The sequence below is a fragment of the Homalodisca vitripennis genome, chromosome 1, assembly GCF_021130785.1.
Source record: "Homalodisca vitripennis isolate AUS2020 chromosome 1, UT_GWSS_2.1, whole genome shotgun sequence".
Taxonomy (NCBI): Eukaryota; Metazoa; Arthropoda; class Insecta; order Hemiptera; family Cicadellidae; genus Homalodisca; species Homalodisca vitripennis.
Window position 1 is genome coordinate 59,769,165 of NC_060207.1, and position 21,321 is coordinate 59,790,485.

At 32.1% G+C, this 21,321-nt stretch overlaps 1 protein-coding gene across 1 annotated transcript in view; it reads left to right on the plus strand.

The window, feature by feature from the left end:
* The first annotated feature begins 565 nt into the window (after nt 1-565).
* LOC124362655 overlaps nt 566-21,321 on the plus strand; it is a 72,908-nt gene continuing 52,152 nt past the window's right edge. Inside the window, 4 exon segments of the mRNA XM_046817350.1 lie at nt 566-814; nt 4,726-4,923; nt 11,406-11,631; nt 15,538-15,776. Of these exon segments, the coding sequence (XP_046673306.1) occupies nt 581-814; nt 4,726-4,923; nt 11,406-11,631; nt 15,538-15,776 (897 nt within the window). The 5' untranslated portion in view covers nt 566-580.

Below are 21,321 nucleotides of genomic sequence, written 5' to 3' on the forward strand. Positions count from 1 at the left end.
TCACAAATGTTGCACTTCTTCATCTGGAGTGAGGCGAATGGTAGGAAACAAAACTCATAGACAGCTAAATTGAAAGTTCAATTCTTCTACTTCAAAATGTATTAGTTTCAGAAAAAAAATTAAAACTGTTTTTATTTGTTTGTTTAAACGTACTAAATTTGAGTTGTTCGCAATTATAAAGGAACAAACTGCAGTGGCTATGCAACCAATTTTTTTATACATGTAAAGAAAACAAAGACTTATTACAAAAAGAAATGTTTAGAAACAGCCGCTCTTTTCAGTGATGTAAGTTTCATTCTTGCAACTTTATGGTTGGCACTAACCATACGACTACTTTATATTTTGCTAGTCAAGCAAAGAGGTTTTTCGGAAATGTTAATACCTATTTGGAATTTTTTTGTTCATTGGGAACATGTAGGTATAATTTTTGTCAGGTTTAAAGTCTAATTTGATGGTTAATACATCATAGAAGTGGGGATTACACAGCAACTCAAAATGAGTTACTGCCACTAGGAGAGTTAAGAGTTGTACACAGGCATCATAGTCTCTAGTAGAAGTGATATCACGTTTGACCTAAGTAATGAAGGATATTGAACAATTTACAGGGAGGGAGTCAGGTTCTGACTCAGAATCTGGAGACAACAGTCAGAGTGGTATTGACAAGAAAAATACCGAACGGAAGTTGACTAACTTGAGGAAGAACATCCGCGAGGTGATGGACGAGAACCAGTTAGACGAAGCGACTTTGGCGGCTCAACGGCAGGAAATGGAGAGGTTGCGGAGAGTACAGGAGCAGCAGAGAATTATCCGAGAGGTATTTAAGAATATTTCATGTTGAGTGTAACACATAAAAAACGAATATTTATATAAAATATACTAAAGTTAAAATACTTGATATATACTAATTGAGATAGTCTATTTTATATATACTATTGATAGTAATTTATTGATATAGTCTAAAAGATTTGATATATACTAAATAAACATTAAGAATTTGCCATAAATTACAATGTTTTGTCCGATTAAAGTATATAAGTTACTTTGGCTTCCTTTGGAATGTTCTTAGAATATTATTCAATCTATTTTATTTAACCCTTTCAGGGCCAGGACCAAATATGAGATGTTGCAAAATTTTTTCACATATCATATCCCCTGTGACTAGTCAAAAGTGCCAGGCTAAAATTGGCGATTTTGCAGTCTCTAAGATTAAAATTTATAACTTTTCATAACAATTAGAGAATGACCTAAAAGTTGCACCAAATTACTCGTATAGATGTATACTATCAACAAGAAATATATAGATGTAGTTTTAAGTAATTTAAAATTAAAAAAAAAAAAAAATAGTGTTTTAATAAAATTTTTTTTATTTTTTTTATTTTATTTGTAAATAACTAAAAAAGGAAAAATAATTTTACTGTCGGAAGCTATTTTATTATATTGTACATTTAGAAAGGAACAACCATACAAAATTTTGTGTTATTTCTCTCATAAATAAATTTTTTATGACACATTTTGTATAAATACGCATAATTGTACTTCGCAACAAGTGATAAAGCAACTGACTCTTACACTGCAAGAAACTTAAAATAAATATCCACATTATGGATTTACCGGTAAACAGATGATTGTAGGATCCATAAACAGTTTCAATACAGTTAAAAACACTATTTACCAAGAAATATTTACACAGTTTTATTTGAAATTTACTTACACTTTTTCTATTTACAAATATGCTACTTACAATCCCGTGAGATCGCAAATTGTCAGTCATTGTAACTACTACACACAATAGCTAAGCACGTAACTACTAACACTACTAATATTTACAACCACAAAATAAAATAATAAAGGAGAATCCAGCATACAATAGTACGATTACACTAAAGCATAAAGAATTAACAACAATAGATCGAGTCAGCTGATAATGTCACGTGACAATTACGAAATAAAAATGCATAGACCTCCAAAATAAAAATGATATTCATATTAATTATCTACAAATATACCAGGGAATAAAAAAACATAAAACTTTAATCATTTGACGTCGTATTTATTTAAGAAAACGACGAATATCAAGGCGGCAATATATTGCCGCCTGGCACTTTTCAGACACAATCTGTGGCGGCAATATATTGCCGCCTGGCCCGGAAAGGGTTAAAGAATTTATTTAGCAAGTCAATGTATGAACAATCTTTTTATAAGCTTAGTAATAATTGATTTGAAGCAAACAACCAAACAAATATAAGCCCGTAATAACTATTTTATTCCAATAGTTGTTACTTGCTTAAAGTACTAACTATTGCACTGGGAAGATTAAAAAAAAAAAAGAAACCTTGCATTTTTACTTTATAAACAAATATGTACTGTTGTGCAAAGAGTATTATTGTAAGTAAAACAGACATGAAATTATTGTAAATTGACACTATACATTTCTCAAAGATATTATAATAAAGAGTTTCCGATTTCTGAGAATACGTGAATTAAAAATCTGGTTTGGATATAAGATTTTATAAATGCTAATAAAATAATCTTTAAAGGAAAACCTAAATTGATGCGCTAACTGATTCAAAGAACATTTACTATAATAAAAGCAAAATAATGTTTGTTTTTTGTAACAAACACCCACTTAGATGGCCTTGATATCTGCTAATAACCTAAACATTTCTATATCTGGTATATGGCTCTGTAATATGAATTTTGGTTAATATTATTAGGAAAATAAACAGAAATAAGTGCTTTACAAAACTATGACTATCAACACTATATTCATTGTAATTACATTTAGGATTTTTAGATGGCAATAGCTTGTTACATTTGCTGTTATTCTATCTCAGATATTGTAAAACATATACGAATAACGTTGTATGTTATAATTCATGATTACATGTACTTATATAAATTTACTTATTTACTCATAGAAACCACTATGCTTGGGACTCTTTTGTGTCATAAAAATTAAAATAAAAAAGAAATTTCTAAATGATTTTGAATAATAAATGTAGTTTCTAACAAATATATAAAATCGAGAAGCACGATAATCCCTCAATAAATAAAGCAATATATTGCTTTTAGATAATTCCACAATTTCGCCAGTTTATATATATGTGATCCGAGATTTGTGTTTTCTTGGTCGGGATGACAAAGCAGATTCGGCTGTGACGTTATGTATATAATTAATTAGAACCAGAAATGCTCCAACACGTGCCTAACATGATTTATAATAATTAAGTTATAGTCTGATAGTATTTACCCTGAACTTAAATAATATCTACCTGATGTATGAATACTTACGTTTTAAAATGTTTATAGGAACTCCCATCATATTAAATTATAAGTGCTTCTACTAAATAATATAAGGACTTCGGTTGAAAATTGTATGCGAAGGCGCGGGTAACAGCTAGTATAGTATAACAGCTAGAGTAGTATAGTATATATATATATATATATATATATATATATATATATATATATATATATATTTAGAGTGTCCCAGAACTCTCTACCAATATTTTTAGGTGTTATTCCTGAACCAAAGACGAACCTAAATTTTATATTTAAACTGTACATAACATACATTACATAAATAATCAATTTATTTACGCAGGAGTTCTAATGGATTTACAAAAGGGTTTATATTATAACAGAGTAAAAAAATAATTTTGAATTAAAGATCAATTTCCGCTGCTGGATGAACAGTTTCAGTCCAATATTTTATAATCGGTGTTCAATATTCCCACAGCCAGTTTGATTACAGATCTTGAACCATGTCATTAGAGTGTACCCCAAATGCCAAAATTTGATTTTGTACTTTTGTTAATAACAAAAACTTATAAGATTTATTAGCAAACTTATTTAAATAAAGCTATTATTTTCTAGATTATAAACATTTTATTTTCTTATATTTTAATCAAAGAAGACCTAAATCCTACAATAGGTAAGGATATTATGACCACAGGTCAACAATGTAATTGTTATAATCAGCTGATTGTTGTGGCTTACTAACAGCTTGGTCACATAGTAACAGTAGATATTGTTTAGTACTGGGGCTCTTATAAAGAAGCGCATTATCTTCCTTATTTATCAACCGATTTTTTAAAATTTGGTATTGTTTTATTTGTAATTAAATTCTCTGACTAAAATGTAATAATTGTGACTTTTGATATATAATCAGTTTTTAAGGTATTGCACAAGTTTTTAAGAAGCCGTCATTTCGAAAATAAAGGTTCTAAAAGATTAGAACTTTTTCTGTAATTAGATCTTTAAGTTATAAATCAATCAAATTTAAATTTATTATAAAACCCCTTCTCAAATAAAAATAAAAAATAAAAATGGTGGCCATTCGGGTAATTATTGAGATTGTGAAAGATTGAATATGAACTTTTGGTTTGTCTTTGGTCCAGGAATAATACCTGAAAATATTGATAAAGAGTTCTGGGATACTCTGTATATATACAGGGTATCCCTGCAGATACCTTCCAAAAAATCGTGGGATTAATAGAGTAAAATGATTGTAGACAATACTAGAGTAACCATTACCACATGGAATATGTTCTTACAAGAATAAAAATATTTTAACCCTTTTGTGAAATCATAAAAATGACAATTTTTGATGTGGGAAACATATAACATGACTATTACCAGCAATAATAACTGAATACGACTTCTGAATTTGGAAATTATTTCTCACCTATTATCATTGTGCTAAGTTAAAGTAATAATTTTCAGGTAAACCGACAAATCAACCTGAACCGGCAGAACACCAAGACTCAGACTCGAGTGATATCACTCCTGCAAGGAGGGGGTGCTAGCCTGCTCAAGGCCAGTCCTCCTGGTACCTCTGCTAGCCCCAAAAGCACCTCTCCCAACACTGTTCTGGTCAAACTCAGCTCTGGTTCAGGCCCACCCCAGGTTGTCAACAAGAAGGTAACTCAACCATGGATGTGGAAATGTGTCTATTTTGTACAGATAATCTCTTCATTGTTTTCACCTACAAATCAGTGAGTTTAGAAGTGTTAGTATAGCAGATTGGAAATCTGACTTAAAATTCTTAAACTAATACTTACCGCCTGTTGAATTGCTTAATAAATGTTAATTATTTTGTTTTATTCAAGCCAGTATTAACCATTAGTCTAGTTTAAAATCAAATTACTTTGAGAAATACTTTAAAATTAAAATTTATTATATTGAGGTTAAATGCTGCCATTATTTGTTACAAAAGAATCCTTAAAGCTGAAAGAGAATATCTATGTTATAGGTATTTCTGAGATTAACTTCTGCTTTTACACTGTAGGTTCTACATATACATGTACACTGGTGGTTTTCTAAAAAGATCAAAAGTAAAATTCATTTTATGATTTAAAAAATTATATGTTGTATTAAAATATTCTGTCTACATTAACATAACACAACTTCATTTATATTCACACTTTACATTCATAAAAATTATTAACGTTATTACATTAAATAAGTCATACATAATAGAATCAGCTGACTGCCAGAATAATCAATCAGCCACTCAGTTTGTTCACCACTCAGTCTTTAGCTCTGTCTACGATTATGCATGATCGGTTTCGATCACTGCATCATCATCATCATCATCCATGCTTCACAATATTATTCAGTTTACAAGACATCAAATAAAATAAAGTAAAGAAAGAAACACAGTTAATACACTATGAACTGACTTTATTATGTTAAACTTATAAACAATGAATCGTTTAGACAAGAAAATAGTCTTCTACAAATAACACAACTGTGGTGGGTAGTTTGTTTCAATGCAAATGTTGACTTTAATTCCATTTCATCTGCCGTTTAATGCAGCCTCTAAGATATGAAACTGACTCCTGGAATTTGGAGTTCACATCCACCTGACAGGGTCCAGTGAGATCAAAACAGTATAGTACCTTGGCAAAGATACGTACTCGGCCATGATTTCAGTATTCAACATATACTCAGCGACATGATGAGTTCTTGGTTGTTTATTTGCATTTTTTAACATCAAAGACATCTGGGATACAAAGGATATCAATCTGATTTCCCCAGGAGAAATATACTGTAATGTTATCTAGATGAAGAGATGTTCTCATTGTCAATTGTCAGATTCAGATTCCAGGAATCAAGCCTGTGACCAGTGTGATCTCAGACACTGCATTAAGTGGAAAGTGAACTAAACTCAATATTCGCAAGAAGATAATCTTACATATTGCATTGTCTGTTTGTTGTGATGGTTAGTGGATAGTACCAGAGTCGAGCCAAGTTCTTTGTTGTTTGAGTGTTTATGGTTTTTGGTTAGTTTATAGATGGAAAAATTTAAGGCAGAAAACACAAAGTAAATAACCATCATGATTTTATCATAATATTAGACTGGAAATTTTTGTATCCAATGTTTATGGTTTAGCTTTGGAGTATGTCTATTCGGAGAAGACAGTTAATCAAATTAACAATTCCTAATCACGTTATTAAGATATGTTTTGTATGAAAAAGCTTACATAAGTAACCTAATTAATAAACAATTGTATTTTTATAAATAATATTTAGCTAGCAGTTTGTATTTCATATTTTTCACTAATTTTTGTTGTGTAATTGTATAAAAATGTTCGCTTTAAAATAATTTTGTAAGTGATAAAAATGCATTGTTTAAGTTGAAAACTGTTATACTTATTATATCATAAATGCACAATTATTTTGCACTAAAAAGGACTATTCTTTTAATGAAACATAAAACACCAGTGCTATCCAGAAAGTAGATTACGTTTCGCTCTGTACCCGCTAGGGGTGGGATAATCGTAGCTATTTTGATGTCAGGAGTTTCTTCGTTCAGTAGCTATCCAGCCGTGCTAGTAAGAAGTTATTGTCGCTCCTTGTTGTTTTACAATAATAGTTTAAAATGTGTGACACAATGGGAAATCCATTGAGTTGTGAGGTGCGATCGCTAATACAGTTTTTGTTGGCTTAGCACAATAAATCAAATTGAGATTTATCGCCAACTGTGTGAATTTATTGGAACGATGTGATAACTGAAGGTGGATTAAGTAAGTGTTGCATTAGCTTTAAAAATGGCCGAACTAATGTGCATGATAATGAACAAAATAGATGGCTAAGCATTGTGGCCAATGAAATTGTCTCTTAAGTCTGAGAAGATTAAAGAATACCACCTGTATTCTTATAACAGAACTCTCACTTAATTTTTCTGAAATTTCAAGGAGTTACACAAAATTGTCACACATAAGTTAAATTGCCATATATGTTTTGCGAAATGGTTGTCGAACATTTTAACAGAAACCCATAAAAATCAGCGTACAGCTGCTTCATTGACATTTTTGGACACTTGCAAAAAAAATGGTGACTTGCTGCTCAATCGAATCATTACAGGGGGCAAGACTTGAGTAAAACATGTGAATTAAGTAACCAAATTACAGTCTATGGAGTGGGGTTGTTACACACACCCCAAACAACCAAGGAAATGCATGCAAACATTCTTGGCATGGAAAATAAGAGAAACAGTTTTTTGTACAGAAAAGGAGTTCTTCTTGTTGCTCTCTTAGCATGTGGCACAACCATGAATTCTGTGAGGCATTGTGAAATCTTGCAAAAGTTAAGAAGAGGAACAAGGGCATAAGGAAAGTTAAGTTTGTAAATTTTACTTTTGCTCGACAGCGTCTGACCACACACAGTAAATCAATTTTTAGTGTGTTTGTACCGATGAGTTAGTACTAAGCAAGATTGATTAACCCTTTAACAGCCACGCTCGCATATATGCGAGCGGGCAGCGTGTCCTTCCCGCGGGCCACGCCCGCATATATGCGAGCGAGTGTAAGGGTTTTGAAATTTCGCGCCGTACTCCGTCATAGACGATCGGAAATACTTCGTGTTTGGTACGGAGATCTTCGGGAGATTTCGGCGGTTCTCGTGAAATATTTTTGTTTTTGTCTCAATATGGTTGCATCACTGCAAGTATCAATTTTCTTGTTGTCTACCAGCTGTCACAACTGCTGTTGCATAGTTTTGCTGTGTATTGATGAGTTTGTTTGTAAACAAAGTAAAATGTCTTTACGAAAACTGAAAGAAGACGACATAAATGAATACTTTAGTCGTGATAATTTAAGTGAATTGTCAGAAGATGATGGAGAGAGTGACAGTGATGGTGAAATAGAGTCAGATAGTTTACCAAATGTTGTAAGTGAGGTAAGCGACTTTGACATCATTCCAGGGCCAAGCGGCGACAGATCCATTACAAATGAACCTAGGTTATACGAAAGCAATAATGTCAATTTAATTGAAAATAACCTATGTATTGATGAAAACATCTATCCGGCCCCTTGAAACAGTTAGACCTGCTGAACATAACCTAACTGAAACTCGCCAATTACCTAGGCCTACAACGGAACAAACTAACAGAACTAGGCCTAAACAAAAGATTGTGTTTCCATGGGAACATGATAACAATTTTCTCTCCGAACCTATTTTCATTTTGACAGATCTGAATCTGGCTTTGACAGAGAAATACCTGAAAATTCGACTAATTTAGATTTGTTTCTAGAACTCTTTCCTTATGATTTACTAACCCATACAGTTGAGGAAACAAATTCTTATTTCACTGAATGTAATTAGCAAGCTACCAAATCCTCCAAAGGACTGGAAACCAACTAGTGAAGATGAGTTATTGTGTTTTTTGTCTTTGTGCATACTATGTCCCATGTAAGAAAGAATAAATTGAAGACTATTGGTCAACTGATCCTATGTTAGAAACTAAAATCTTCAGCCAGGTTATGAGTAGAAACAGATTCAAACAATTGCTCCGAATGCTGCACTTCAATAAATCAAATCTTCCAAACCCTGATTCCATGGGAAGAATTCATAAAATTAGACCAATCCTTTGCACTCTGAACAAGATGTTCTCAACTAAGTTTAAACCATTTGAACAAGTAGCTATTGATGAGACATTATTTTTGTTCAAAGGCAGATTAGCCTTTAGCCAATATATTCCATCCAAACGAGCTCGCTTTGGTATAAAAACTTTTTGTTTTATCTGATTGTGAAACTGGGTATGTTGTATCACTTTTACCATACTTAGGGCCAGAAACTGAGCTGGGTTTCACACATTTGTATGACAAAGTGGGAATGACAGGACAGATAGTGCTAACTTCGATGGAACCATATTTCCAGTCTGGTTGCAAGCTTTTACCTTGACAACTGGTATGTGTCCCCCTCTTTATCACAAGAGCTGTACAACCAGAAAATAAATATGTGTGGCACTTGCTTACCTAACCGCCAAGGCCTCCCAAAAAACCTTCCTAAATTGAATAAAGGTAGTACAGACACATACCACACAGAAAACATGATGAATGAACGTTGGCAAGACAAACGTGAAGTGAGATATTTGACTTACAATGCATTCAAGTGGCCTGGTAGATTCAGGTAAAATAAACCGCTCCACTGGTGAATCAATACAAAAGCCTGTAGCTGTTCTGGATTACAACAAACACATGGGAGCAGTTGATATAGGTGACATGCAACTTTCATTCAATTGTCACTGCCAGAAAATCAGTGAAATGGTATAAGAAATTATTTTTTTCACTTTCTGGATGTTTGCAATAAGAAATGCACATATCATGCAAAAGAAGATCACTGGCAATCATTCTCAGTTGTCTGATTTCCGAAAAGAATTGGTACGACAAATACTTGAGAAGCACTGCCAGCCCAAATTGAATCCAAAAGGTGGCCGTCCCTCAAATGGAGAAACGCCTCTAAGACTAACCCAGAGACATTTCTTGCAGCCCATACCCCCCCTACAACCAAGTAACCAAAAACCTAGGAGATATTGTCATGTATGCAGCAACTCCAAAATAAGGGAAAAAAGGAGGAAGGATACACAATTTATGTGCAGAGAATGTGAAGTTCCCCTTTGTGTCTACCCCTGCATGGTAGAATATCACAACCCTCCGCCAATTTTTAGAAGGAATTTTTTTTTCACTGTAAAGCATTATTCTATTTCTCATTTAGGTTACATTTTATTTGTAATTGCTAAACAGATAAATTCATCAATAGGTTTTAATTTGTCTTTTTTACTTTAGATTACAAAGATTTCTTAGGTTTGGCTAAATTTGCTTAATTTGATCAATGTTAGGTTACAATTTTCATGTAAAATAAAATGTATTACAATGTAAAAAATAAATAAATAAAATAAAAAACTCATTTTTTTACTATATTTAGTCCTAGTAAACACCTTAAAAGCATACAAGTTAAATATATAATTTTATGAAACCAAAAGACAAAAATAAGTTTTTTTATGTCATTTTGCTAAAAAAAACCCGGCCTGTGGGTGTCACCAGTAGATATAAAACATGGCTGCTAAAGGGTTAAAGAACTTTACTGTTTTCCTCCATTGCAAGGATCCCCTTTAAATGTTTATCTTTTGTTTGGGAAACGCTAAAAAAAGACTATTCTCATTTGCGTAGTAGACGTTCTTCTTGATGGTATCCATGGGTCAAGTCAGTTAGTCTATTTTTCCACTCTTCTTACAATGTCATCATGTTCATTTTCACCACACACCTTTTCGAATCTTATTTGATGTATTATACTTTTATCTATTCAACCAGCTATTACTAACTAAAAATTTAGACTTAATTTAGTTCAGCTTTTTCTGCAGGACAGGACCTCTAATGTGTATATTTCTATCACAACAGTTTCTTAACAGCTGTATCAGATCCTGTAGCTTACCTATTTTAGTATTCTTACCAATTTTAGGTAGTCTGTACTCAATTCTATCCTTCTCTGTATTCTTATTGGTTGTGACAAACATGGAAGGAGTAATGTTGTATTCCTAATTCTCTTTTTTGGGGTGTCGTCAACAGCCTACAACACCTCGTGTTTAAATTTCATTGTATGAAATGTCTGAGGTTTTGTCGTTTATTGCATTTTTAGACAGTTAACAAAACAGAGCAATAACAAAATCATTCAGTCAAATAAAACAATACCAAGTGTTAACATCATATTGAAAACAATACTGAAACATTACATATGGTTTTGGATATTGATGAAAGTTCTCCCTTAATCAGTGGGAGTGGTGAACTGATTAAAAAAAATAAAAATTAAAAAAAACAGCCAAGTTGTCTTTTTTTTACTCAAACTTTTGCATAAGATCGCTGATGGTGGAGTTTACACACTTAAAAATGCTTTAAAATATTTTTATGTAACTGGTGGCTTTTGAAATTGGAAATGAAGTAGATGTAAAAGATCCTTTGAACAACCAACAGTTTGCCAACCAACAGTGCCTTGTTGTGTTGGGCGAGGTTCTGTAGTAATTTTATACTCACATTTTTCAGAGATTTACATATATGAAATGGATGTAAACTGTTTAACACAATGCTTTGAGATATCTGACATTGAAATTGAAATGGAAGCAGGTGTTGGAGATTCTACGTAGTACCAAGAGTGCGGCCAGCACCAACACAGCATCAAAGGCATCTGCACTAGCCAACAAGCTGCTCAACAAACCTCATAGCTTGACACCGTCCGTGTCCATCGCTCCTGTGAAACCCGGCTTGACTATCACCAAGATGAGCAAGTCCGGGGATGATGACAAGGCAGTAGCCGCTACTATTCGCAAGGTCTCAGGCAAAAAGGGTAAAGGTAAATATGGTTTTGGCTTGCTACTAACATAGGCCTAAGTACTGTACACTGATGAGTGGCCACAAAGCTAATTGCTTATTGTTTGTTAAAACAATATTATTTTAGTAAACATGCTATAAAATGAACGGGTGATAAGAATATTTTAAAATTTTGTTAAATGCTATTGAAAATTATGTCTTTAGTACTTGTTAGTAATTATCATAAACAATATTCTTGTGAGACATTAAATTTTTACTTTTATTTATTGAAATTGAAATGTAAATCTAATAAAACCTCTAAAATGAGCTAATCTAAGATTTTGCTTCTTTTTATGATTTGTACTTTCCCAGTTATTTTTACATAAAAAAAATGTGAAAATATTGTAATCCTCCTCTTTTTTATTTGTGTAATAATGGAACTAAAATGAAGCTTTGAAGAAAGTTCTTTGCAAAGTTAGTTTGTCTATATACTTTATACTTTATACTTAATACTTTCCAATTTTGCCTCTTTTCTTAAATTTCAAAGTTGGGCAGACTAAAAAATGTTCATATGTCCATAACATTTGAATCAATGAAATGAATAAAAACAAAACAAGACAGAACAAATCTCTAATTACAAATTTTAATTAACTTTTTATTTTAAACTAGCATAAATTTGATCTTTTCGCCAACAATTTAATAATTATTAACATGCAGGACCGTCGCTACTAAAAACAATTAAAAGTTTGTGTCAGTTGAGTAACCTTTAATGACTCTTTGTTAATGTGGAGAGGTAAGCTGGAAAACACTCTCATGCAACCTTTTCTAATTGTTTTACATTTAGAGACAGTGGATGTCATCTAGAAGAATTTCAGTGTTTGAAACATTTTGCAAACAAGCCGCCAATATGGGCAGCACTGAAATTCCAATGTCAACTGTCTCCCATTCTTCATGCAATAGTTAATTCTCTAGTGATTATAGATCAAAGTACTTCATAAACCTTAGTTATTAGCATTATTAGGCACCTGGAACCTAGGAAGAATCCTACTAAAAAATGTTAATATAATTATGTTTTCTGTTTAAAAATCCAAAAATTAAATAATTTTATTTACATGCTTCTACTGGACAATTTTGAGATTTATTTCTTCCATATCATAGAATAGAGTAAACTAAAAATATTTGATAATAAACTAACTACAATTAAATAGTTTAATAATTATTGCTTATTTCTTGTGATTTTATTTTTCATTATTGATATATTTGAGTTAAAATCAATTATATTTCACCCTGTATACATTTTATTTTTATTATTTTAAATTTACAGAAAATCTTTGTTTTTTCAAACTGATTAAAATTAAAACGTATTGCAAAACAATTAAATACTTTAATTACTTAATGATAATTTGTCATTCTATTCTTACAAGGCTCGACATCAATTTTACTTTGTTGTTTTATTCAGTATTGATCAATATTCATTTCTATTTTTACAAAATGATTATTTTGTAAACTAGTTATCTGAGTTTCCAGTGTTAAAATAAATGAAGTGGCCACTTATTCAGTGTTTGTTGTTCTAAAATAAGAAGTATTTAGTAGGTGGTGGAATCATCTTAAAGAAATTGTAATGGAGTGCAGCACGAGTTTGTTAGTGATGAGTGTGGTAACATTTAGGTGGCGGTACTGGTTGTTGTCACTCATCTATTGCAAATATTATATTAATTGCATGTGTGTAGGATAGTCATTTTAGAGTGGGTGTGGTATTTGATGTTGGTAACTAATGCATTCAATTCCATATAATATTTATTGCATTATAATTTAATATATCTTGTACTATAATTTACTTAAATTTCTAATAAATAACCTATTGTGGTAAATTGAAAAGTAGTTATTTTTACAATTTAGTATGTAATGTACAAAACCATATATTTTATTTTTGAAAATTGTTCAGTGAAGCTGATTACTGATGTCCTTTGGAAGTCTTAAGGAACTTTTTTCCAGTAAACAAGGCATTGGTTGTTTATTGGAATATGAATGGCTAATTGTTGTGTTACTAAGTTTGGAGTCCATTTCTTGATTATAATTGGAGTCCATTTCTTATATTTCCATATCTTGGAAATATGAGCAGACTCCAGAGTCATCTTCAAAAGCTTCAAGGATACTGTCTGTTACCTGAAGGGTAAAGAAAAATTCTTTTAATAATTGTCCTAGACATACTAATTTATTAAACGTTCTTTGTGTTTAGTTCATTATTGATTAACGGTTGATTCAAAGGACTAATATGATTATAGACATTTTCCATCATCAAGTATTTTAAACACAATGTTCAAGAACTAGTAAACTTCTCAGGTGCTATTAATTCCTTTAACATAAGGATTGAGTTTAAAAAGAGTTAACACTTTGTAAAAAAGAAATAAGTTGCCGAACTTAACAACAAAAAGTGATATGTAAAATCATGTAATGAAACTGAACACCAACACAATGTGCACTACAGCAAGTTGTTAGGGTAGACAGAATCCCAAATTTAAGAATAGAACAGTTGAGTGTAAAACCATGCTTAACTACTAAGAAAGATAGTAATTACCATTGTTTTTTTTTGGACTCGTAAATTGGTGTAGTATATCATACTAATCTCAATTTAGAGACAAGAATTTTTAAATGAAGATTTAAAATGACAAAGTCTGAAATGTTTTTCATAACATATTTATTTTTGTAAAGCAAATATAATTGCGAGTTTAAACATAAATGTACAGTTAATTTTTGAAGTAAAAATACAACAAAATTAACTTGATAACTTGAAAAATGAAAATGTTATAGTGTTTTAAGTAAATGTGTACTTTATTACAAAAACACACCACTATTTCTCACATGTACTTATAAAATATGACTGGCACTCAAGGAGTTAAATGAAATTACTGTGACTTTATTTTTAGAGTTGGTGTTGTGGTTTGCAAAATATATTTATGTCTAATACAATAACATCCAGTATCTTATAAAATATTTACTTTTTACTGTATGGGATGATAATTATTTAATTTGTATTTATGAGCATTATTTTCTACGTGAGATATTGGTGTGAAATTATAATAAAATACTTTTCTTATAACATGGAAATAATTAGGGGTTGTCTAGATCTGTTCTAAATTTTGATTTATACCATTGTCACCATTGAATTACTATCACGCATCCGAAAGGGGAGTTTATTTTGGACTTCTAGTTACATGATTAGGCATATAATAGGAAAATGGTAATTAAGTTATATGGGTGGAACAGTTTTCTTTATTACAACCATAAGGAAAGACAACAAATATACTATCCAAGTATTTCCTTCAACTTGTGAATTGAGTGGAAGCCAGACTTCTTGATTACATTATTAAGTTTGTATTGGGGATGTTTAGGAGCATCACATTTATCTAAATTTAATTGTTACATTTCTAACCTGCTAATGTATGTTTGAGGGTTAACACTTGAAGAAAGCAGATATCAATTCTTGAAACTTTGTTTTTTAAATTTTGTAGCTCATTATGTCAAATGTATTCCTTTGATCCTTAAAAAAATATTTTAATAAAATATCTCAAATTTGTTACTTTTTAGAACTCATTAAAAAATGTAAACTTATACATAGTGGATAATTAGTAATTCTAAATTGTTTAATCTCAGCACTTTGAATATTCAAGTAAAAATGAATTCTATTTCATATTAAACAGAGTAAAATTTTTACTAATATATACTTGTAACAACAAGCTATATCAATTTAGGGTTTTCTAGCTTTTAAGGAGTACAGATAAAATAGCCAATCCATCAAGAACTTCCTCCAATAATAAATTAATGGACAAGAATACCACTATAGTAAACAATACAATTAACTGTAATAAATTTGTACTAAAGGAATAAGGAAAATTTTGGTTAAGTTATCAGGAAATGGATTAGTCAACCAATGTATACTTCTTTATAGATGTGGTGACAATCTCAAGCAGCTCAAGTGACGAGGATGACTGTATCTTAATCTCAGAACCGTCTGGAGGAGAGGAAGAAGAGGAAGAAGAAGATCCCACTAACTCTGGGATGCACACAAATGATCTCTACAACGTACCAGATGACCAGGGCCGTGTACTCATCAACGTTGGTCGACCTGAGAATGAGCCAGACGTATTCCTAGCTCCTCAGATAGCTAGGATCATCAAACCTCACCAGGTTGTGGCTGCCTCTTAAATGTTGGATATATATATATATATATATATATATATATATATATATATATATATTTATTTATTAGTCCAACAATTGAAATAACAATTTTGTTATACACAACAATAAAATATTATAATCTTAGATAATAGTAAGTAATACATAATTGTAATATTACTACTTGAATTTTTTTCCAAATGTGAAATAGAATACAGGATGTTTAGAAATGTTAAGGATTTTAACATGCTGAATGTAACAGACACCCGAGTGCACTTACAGTCTTATTAGATTACTTAATTACTTATTCACGCTCAGTATAGAGCAGCAGTGAAGGTGTTTACCTTTTGAGGAGTAATCATGTCATATGACATGGCAAAACCTACCTTAAATGAGTATGAACTTTTGCATATTACATATTAATAAAGTAAGAATCTTTTTCATAGCTGTAAATGTCTGTAAAAGAGTTTATTTTAACCACAAACCCATTCTAAGCAAGTAGTAATAAAAAATATAATTGTTTAAGATTTATTTTTAACAACTTTCACAAAATTTTATTAGAGTAAAATTAGAAAAAAAATTGTATGTGGTACTCAGCAAAATATGGATGAACGCACAATGCTGTTCTACATTCCTTGCATTCGTATGTCTTTCCTTTTGTTGGGTCTTGTCTTAGTGTTGCTGCAGATAAAATGTTGTTGCTGATTCTTGCTGCTCTCCACTGAACGGCAAAGGAGTGGGAAAACCTGCTCAACAAAGCGCATTGGATTCTTGCCCCCTACTAGTGGATGTTGAATTTTTTTTGCTTGGTACAGAAAGACTGCCTTTTATTGGTGGCACATGTTATTTTATGCATGTAATGTGTATTGAGCACAGTGATGTCCACCAAGAGGAAAAACAACTTGTGGTACCATTTAGTAGTGTTTCGTGAACTATCATTGAACAATATTACTATATCTGCCTTGTCAACAACGCCCGTGTTTTTGTTGTCGTCACAAACAGATACTAGTTTGTGATTTTTACAAACTCTTCTGTGGGTACCATTTCATGTTTGTCAATAGTTGAGGTAAAGTCGGCCAACTGATCATCTCAGACCTCAGCCACTATATGAGCGGTAAGCGGAAATTGGTTTAGACGGTGGCTGATGGAAATCCCCCATTAATCCCATCATTATTTCAATTTTTATCGCAATGACTTCTCCCCACAATTCGATTGTCTATCATTGTTCATGCAATCAGTCGAACTATTCGAACTGTTCACACCAAATAATCCAGCGTGTAGGAGGAGCCTTACGTCATGTTGTTTGTAGTCCATGACCATAATCTAACGAACATGTGGAAAAAAGGCATGCTGGAACGTATTATTCAGGAAGAATTAAATTTTATAAGTAACTGGTGTCATGGGGAAGGTCTTCAGATTAACCCATCAAAAACAAATATGATAACCTTTACCAAGAAAAGAAAGTTCCAGCTTGTACAACCTGTCCTGGAAGGAATCAGGATAAAACAATCAAAAGTAGTCAAGTATCTGGATGAAAAGTAGTGCTGAATGAGAGGTGGACTTGGAACCCACATATTGAGAACACAATATTTAAAGCAACAAAGGCCCTTGGGGCCTGCCTGCAGAGACTCCTTAGATTTAAATAGGGTTTGAAACTCTAAATGATTTACTGGATACATGAAACCATTATAAAACCAATAATAACATAAGCTGCATTAGTGTTGTGCCCAAAGAAGAACAATAACAGCTGCCAAGAGGCTACAGAGTCTTCAAAGGCTAGCTTGCTGGGAAAACACACCATGGTCTTCCAAATGGAAATCATGGCAATAGAATTATGCGCCAGAAGATTCATACAAATGAGGCAAAAAGGAGCAAAATACTTAATACTTTTTTACAGCCAGGCTGCACTGAAGGCACTTGATACCTGTTCGTTTGATTCGAAAGCAGTCTGGGATTGCAAGAATGCACTGGTAGAATTGGCTAAGAAAAATAGAGTAACACTCGGTCGGGTGCTGGGCCATGAGGGCATTCATGGTAATGAAAAAGCAAACACCCTTGCCAAAAAGGGAGTGGAGTCCTTTATGGTGGGGCCAGAGCCGGGTTGTGGGATAGCTTTCTCCTACAGCAAAGCTCTTGTAAAAGATTAGGAGAAGTGGACAAGATACTTTAATTGTACATGGCCCCCTTAGAAAACACCCCATGAAGGTGGATTTTAGTCATATTGATGAATGCAGACTCTGCGGAGAAGCGGAGGAATCTATATATTTGGTTAAACTCTCCTGCCATATCTAAAATTAGGAAAAGATTCCTAGGGGTATATCTCCTCAGCCCCAAGGACATCAGAGAACAGGAGCCCTTAAATCTGATCGGCCTCTGTAAAAGTCTCAGATTTGAGGATACAAATATAAGTAAGGAGGCGCAAAGGTCCTTTTAGGACTAAGTACAGGGACAATCGTGTCTTTCCCTCAGAAGAAGAAAATGGAAGGTACTTAATGTTCTGTACTGGTGTTTACTTATTTTACAGATTAAGGAAATAACCGCAGTTCGGTCATTTACATAACTTATAACTTTATAATGCATTTTTAACACGCTTTTATTAGCTTCGGTTGTATCTATGTAACGGAATCTTTGAGTATAATTTTCACCAATTTCCAGAAGTCTGATTAATGTGAAACTTTGCATACGTATCAAGGACCGATGACAATGCAATAATTTGATCATAGTTTTCCATTATCCTTATAAGAACCGCCAGGATTAATAAAAAATTCTTTTATAGATCCTCTGTGATAGAGCTAGCGCGCGATCTGCGCTAACCTAGTGTTCAAGTCTCCATTCGTCTCGGTATTCTCGGATGTGCTTGACTCTCTTAATATAGTAATATTATAGTAGTCATCCAGTCTCTGCCATTTCCAGTGGTTTCCTTGACAGCCAGATCTCTAAGTACACGATCCATCGATGTTCTTTGTTTAGTATACATTACATAATAAAAATTTGAGTTGTTGCTTTATAGAAACATACATAGTATTTTTATCAGACAAAGCCTTTAGTGTTTTTTAACTAATTTCATTTCAACAATAATCCAAATTTTTCTTGCATTTTCCATTTTATTTATTATAAAATAAAGATGAACAAATACAGTTTAGTTATTTTACACATTACCGAAGACGTATAGCTAACAAATTAAATAATAAAAGTACCAAAATATGGGTATATTCAAGTCTGGACTACAATAACCATTACTTATATTATGTATGTGTATGTTTGATATATATCAAAGAAAAACTGAGGGCTCTGTGGTGTAATGGTAGCACATTCACCCGGCAAGTGAGAGATCCGGATTCGAGTCCCGGCGGAGCAAGTACGTTTTGCGATTCAATGTTTATTGAAATTAAATAAGGCTATTGACATTTATACTATTTAATGTAAATAAAAGTAATTTGACAGGTATTAGGTTTTCTGATCATATGTTAGTTTGCTTATTTAAACGCATATGTGACAGATACGGCCAAATACAAAATAATTGAATCGGAAAAAGTGAGGGCTCTGTGGTGTAATGGTAGCACATTCACCCGACAAGTAAGAGATCCGGGTTCGAGTCCCGGCGGAGCAAGTACTTTTTGCGATTCAATGTTTATTTAAATTATATATATATATATATATATATATATATAATATAGCAATATATATAATATATATAGCAATTATATAATAAAAATATAAAATGATTTACGATACGAAAAATTCAACTAGTTAAGAGTGTAACATTTTATAATAGTATATCTCAAATAAGTAATAGGTTTAATACAGATCAGTAAGATATGATAAATGATATATACTTGCTAACATTACGTTTATTAAATACTTCACATACCTAACCCTCAAGTCCGGCAAAGGTGTTTCAAACAGCCACAGTTCCTTGGTAGCTTGGATGCCAGCCTTCGAATTTTACGACAATAATTAATCTAAAGAGAACTGCGAAGCTCCAAGTCTCCAGGGATCAGAGCCGACATCTTAAGTGCAAGCTCGAGGAGTCATATTGAGGCGATGCAGGTTGCTATTTCCCCGTTGGTAGCTATTAATAGGACAGAACCTTTAATGGGGCACCGATGACAGAAACGCACCAAGCGGGCAAAAACCTGTTCGACCCGACATCCTTGATCTAGGCTCGCGATTATTTGCTGCTGGACTAGCCCATGTAGCACTTGTTAGTCGTGTAAGATCTTTAGACGGTATTCGGATGAAGAACTTGATTGCTCTAAGTTAACAGGAAATACCCCATGAAATAGTGAAGCTTTAAATGAAATGATGAGATTGCGGAATGATTCGTAAGAAATACCACATTACCACAAGAAACTAATTGATACATCGAACTAAAAAATGATAAATAAATAATTGTTTAAAAAAACTAAAAAAACACGCTTTTATAGCTAACCAAACTAAAAAATAGAAAGTAATTGTTAATTACAAAGAGTATATATTATGGTAGTAGAAGGCAAAACAATCATTTATAGTCAATCACCTCAAAATAAAATTATAATAAAATTTAAGTTATTAACAAAATACATTAATTCAGAGTAAAAAGCGTGGGGTGCATTTTACTACATTTCATAAGTCTCCTCTCAGAGATAATTACCGATAGAATGATTGTAATATTTAATATATCGAGCACCCCACGCTTTTTACTCTGAATTAATTTATTCTGTTAATAACTTAAATTTTATTATAATTTTATTTTGAGGTGATTGACTATGAATGATTGTTTTGCCTTCTACTACCATAATATAAACTCTTTGTAATTAACAATTATTTTCTATTTTTTAGTTTGGTTAGCTAAAAAAGCGTGTTTTTTTAGTTGTTTAAACTATTATTTATTCATATATTGGCCAGCATTGGGATGAATTCAGTCATGATACTTTCTTGGGTTTGTAACCAGGGCTGCCACCAATGAAGAGAAGCTGGGAAAGTGTGGATTATGCATATGTATACATTTTGGGCTCCAGGAAAACGTGTGTGAATTATGCATGAGTTTAAAATGTCTCTGGAATGTGTATGATGTGTATTCATCCCTGGATTGATTCCAGTACTTAATATCTTTTCACTCAATTCAAGTACATGATATTTTTTAACTCGATTCCGAAACCAACAGAAGTGCTTAAAATAGACTTGGAAAATCATGTTTCACAATATTAGAACTAGAGATGTGTGGGGGCTGAATTTCAAATCCAAATAAATGTATTCGTAGATTACAGCTGATCAACAGTATAGAAATTACCAAATACTAACACTTTTGTACTATATAGAAAAAATGGATAGATAAACAAATGAACAAATTACTGTAGTTTAACAAATTATATTTTGGTATAATTCTTATTTTCTATATTTATTTTAGCACATTGTCGAGAGTCTGCTGTGTCTATTTGTGGACAACTGATGAGAAGTACGCAACTTACTGATTGCTAAAACATGTTTTTGTAGTTCATTTTGCATACAAATTATTTATAAACATATAGTAACAAAATAGCATGATTTATAAATAATATTTTAATTGTAACTC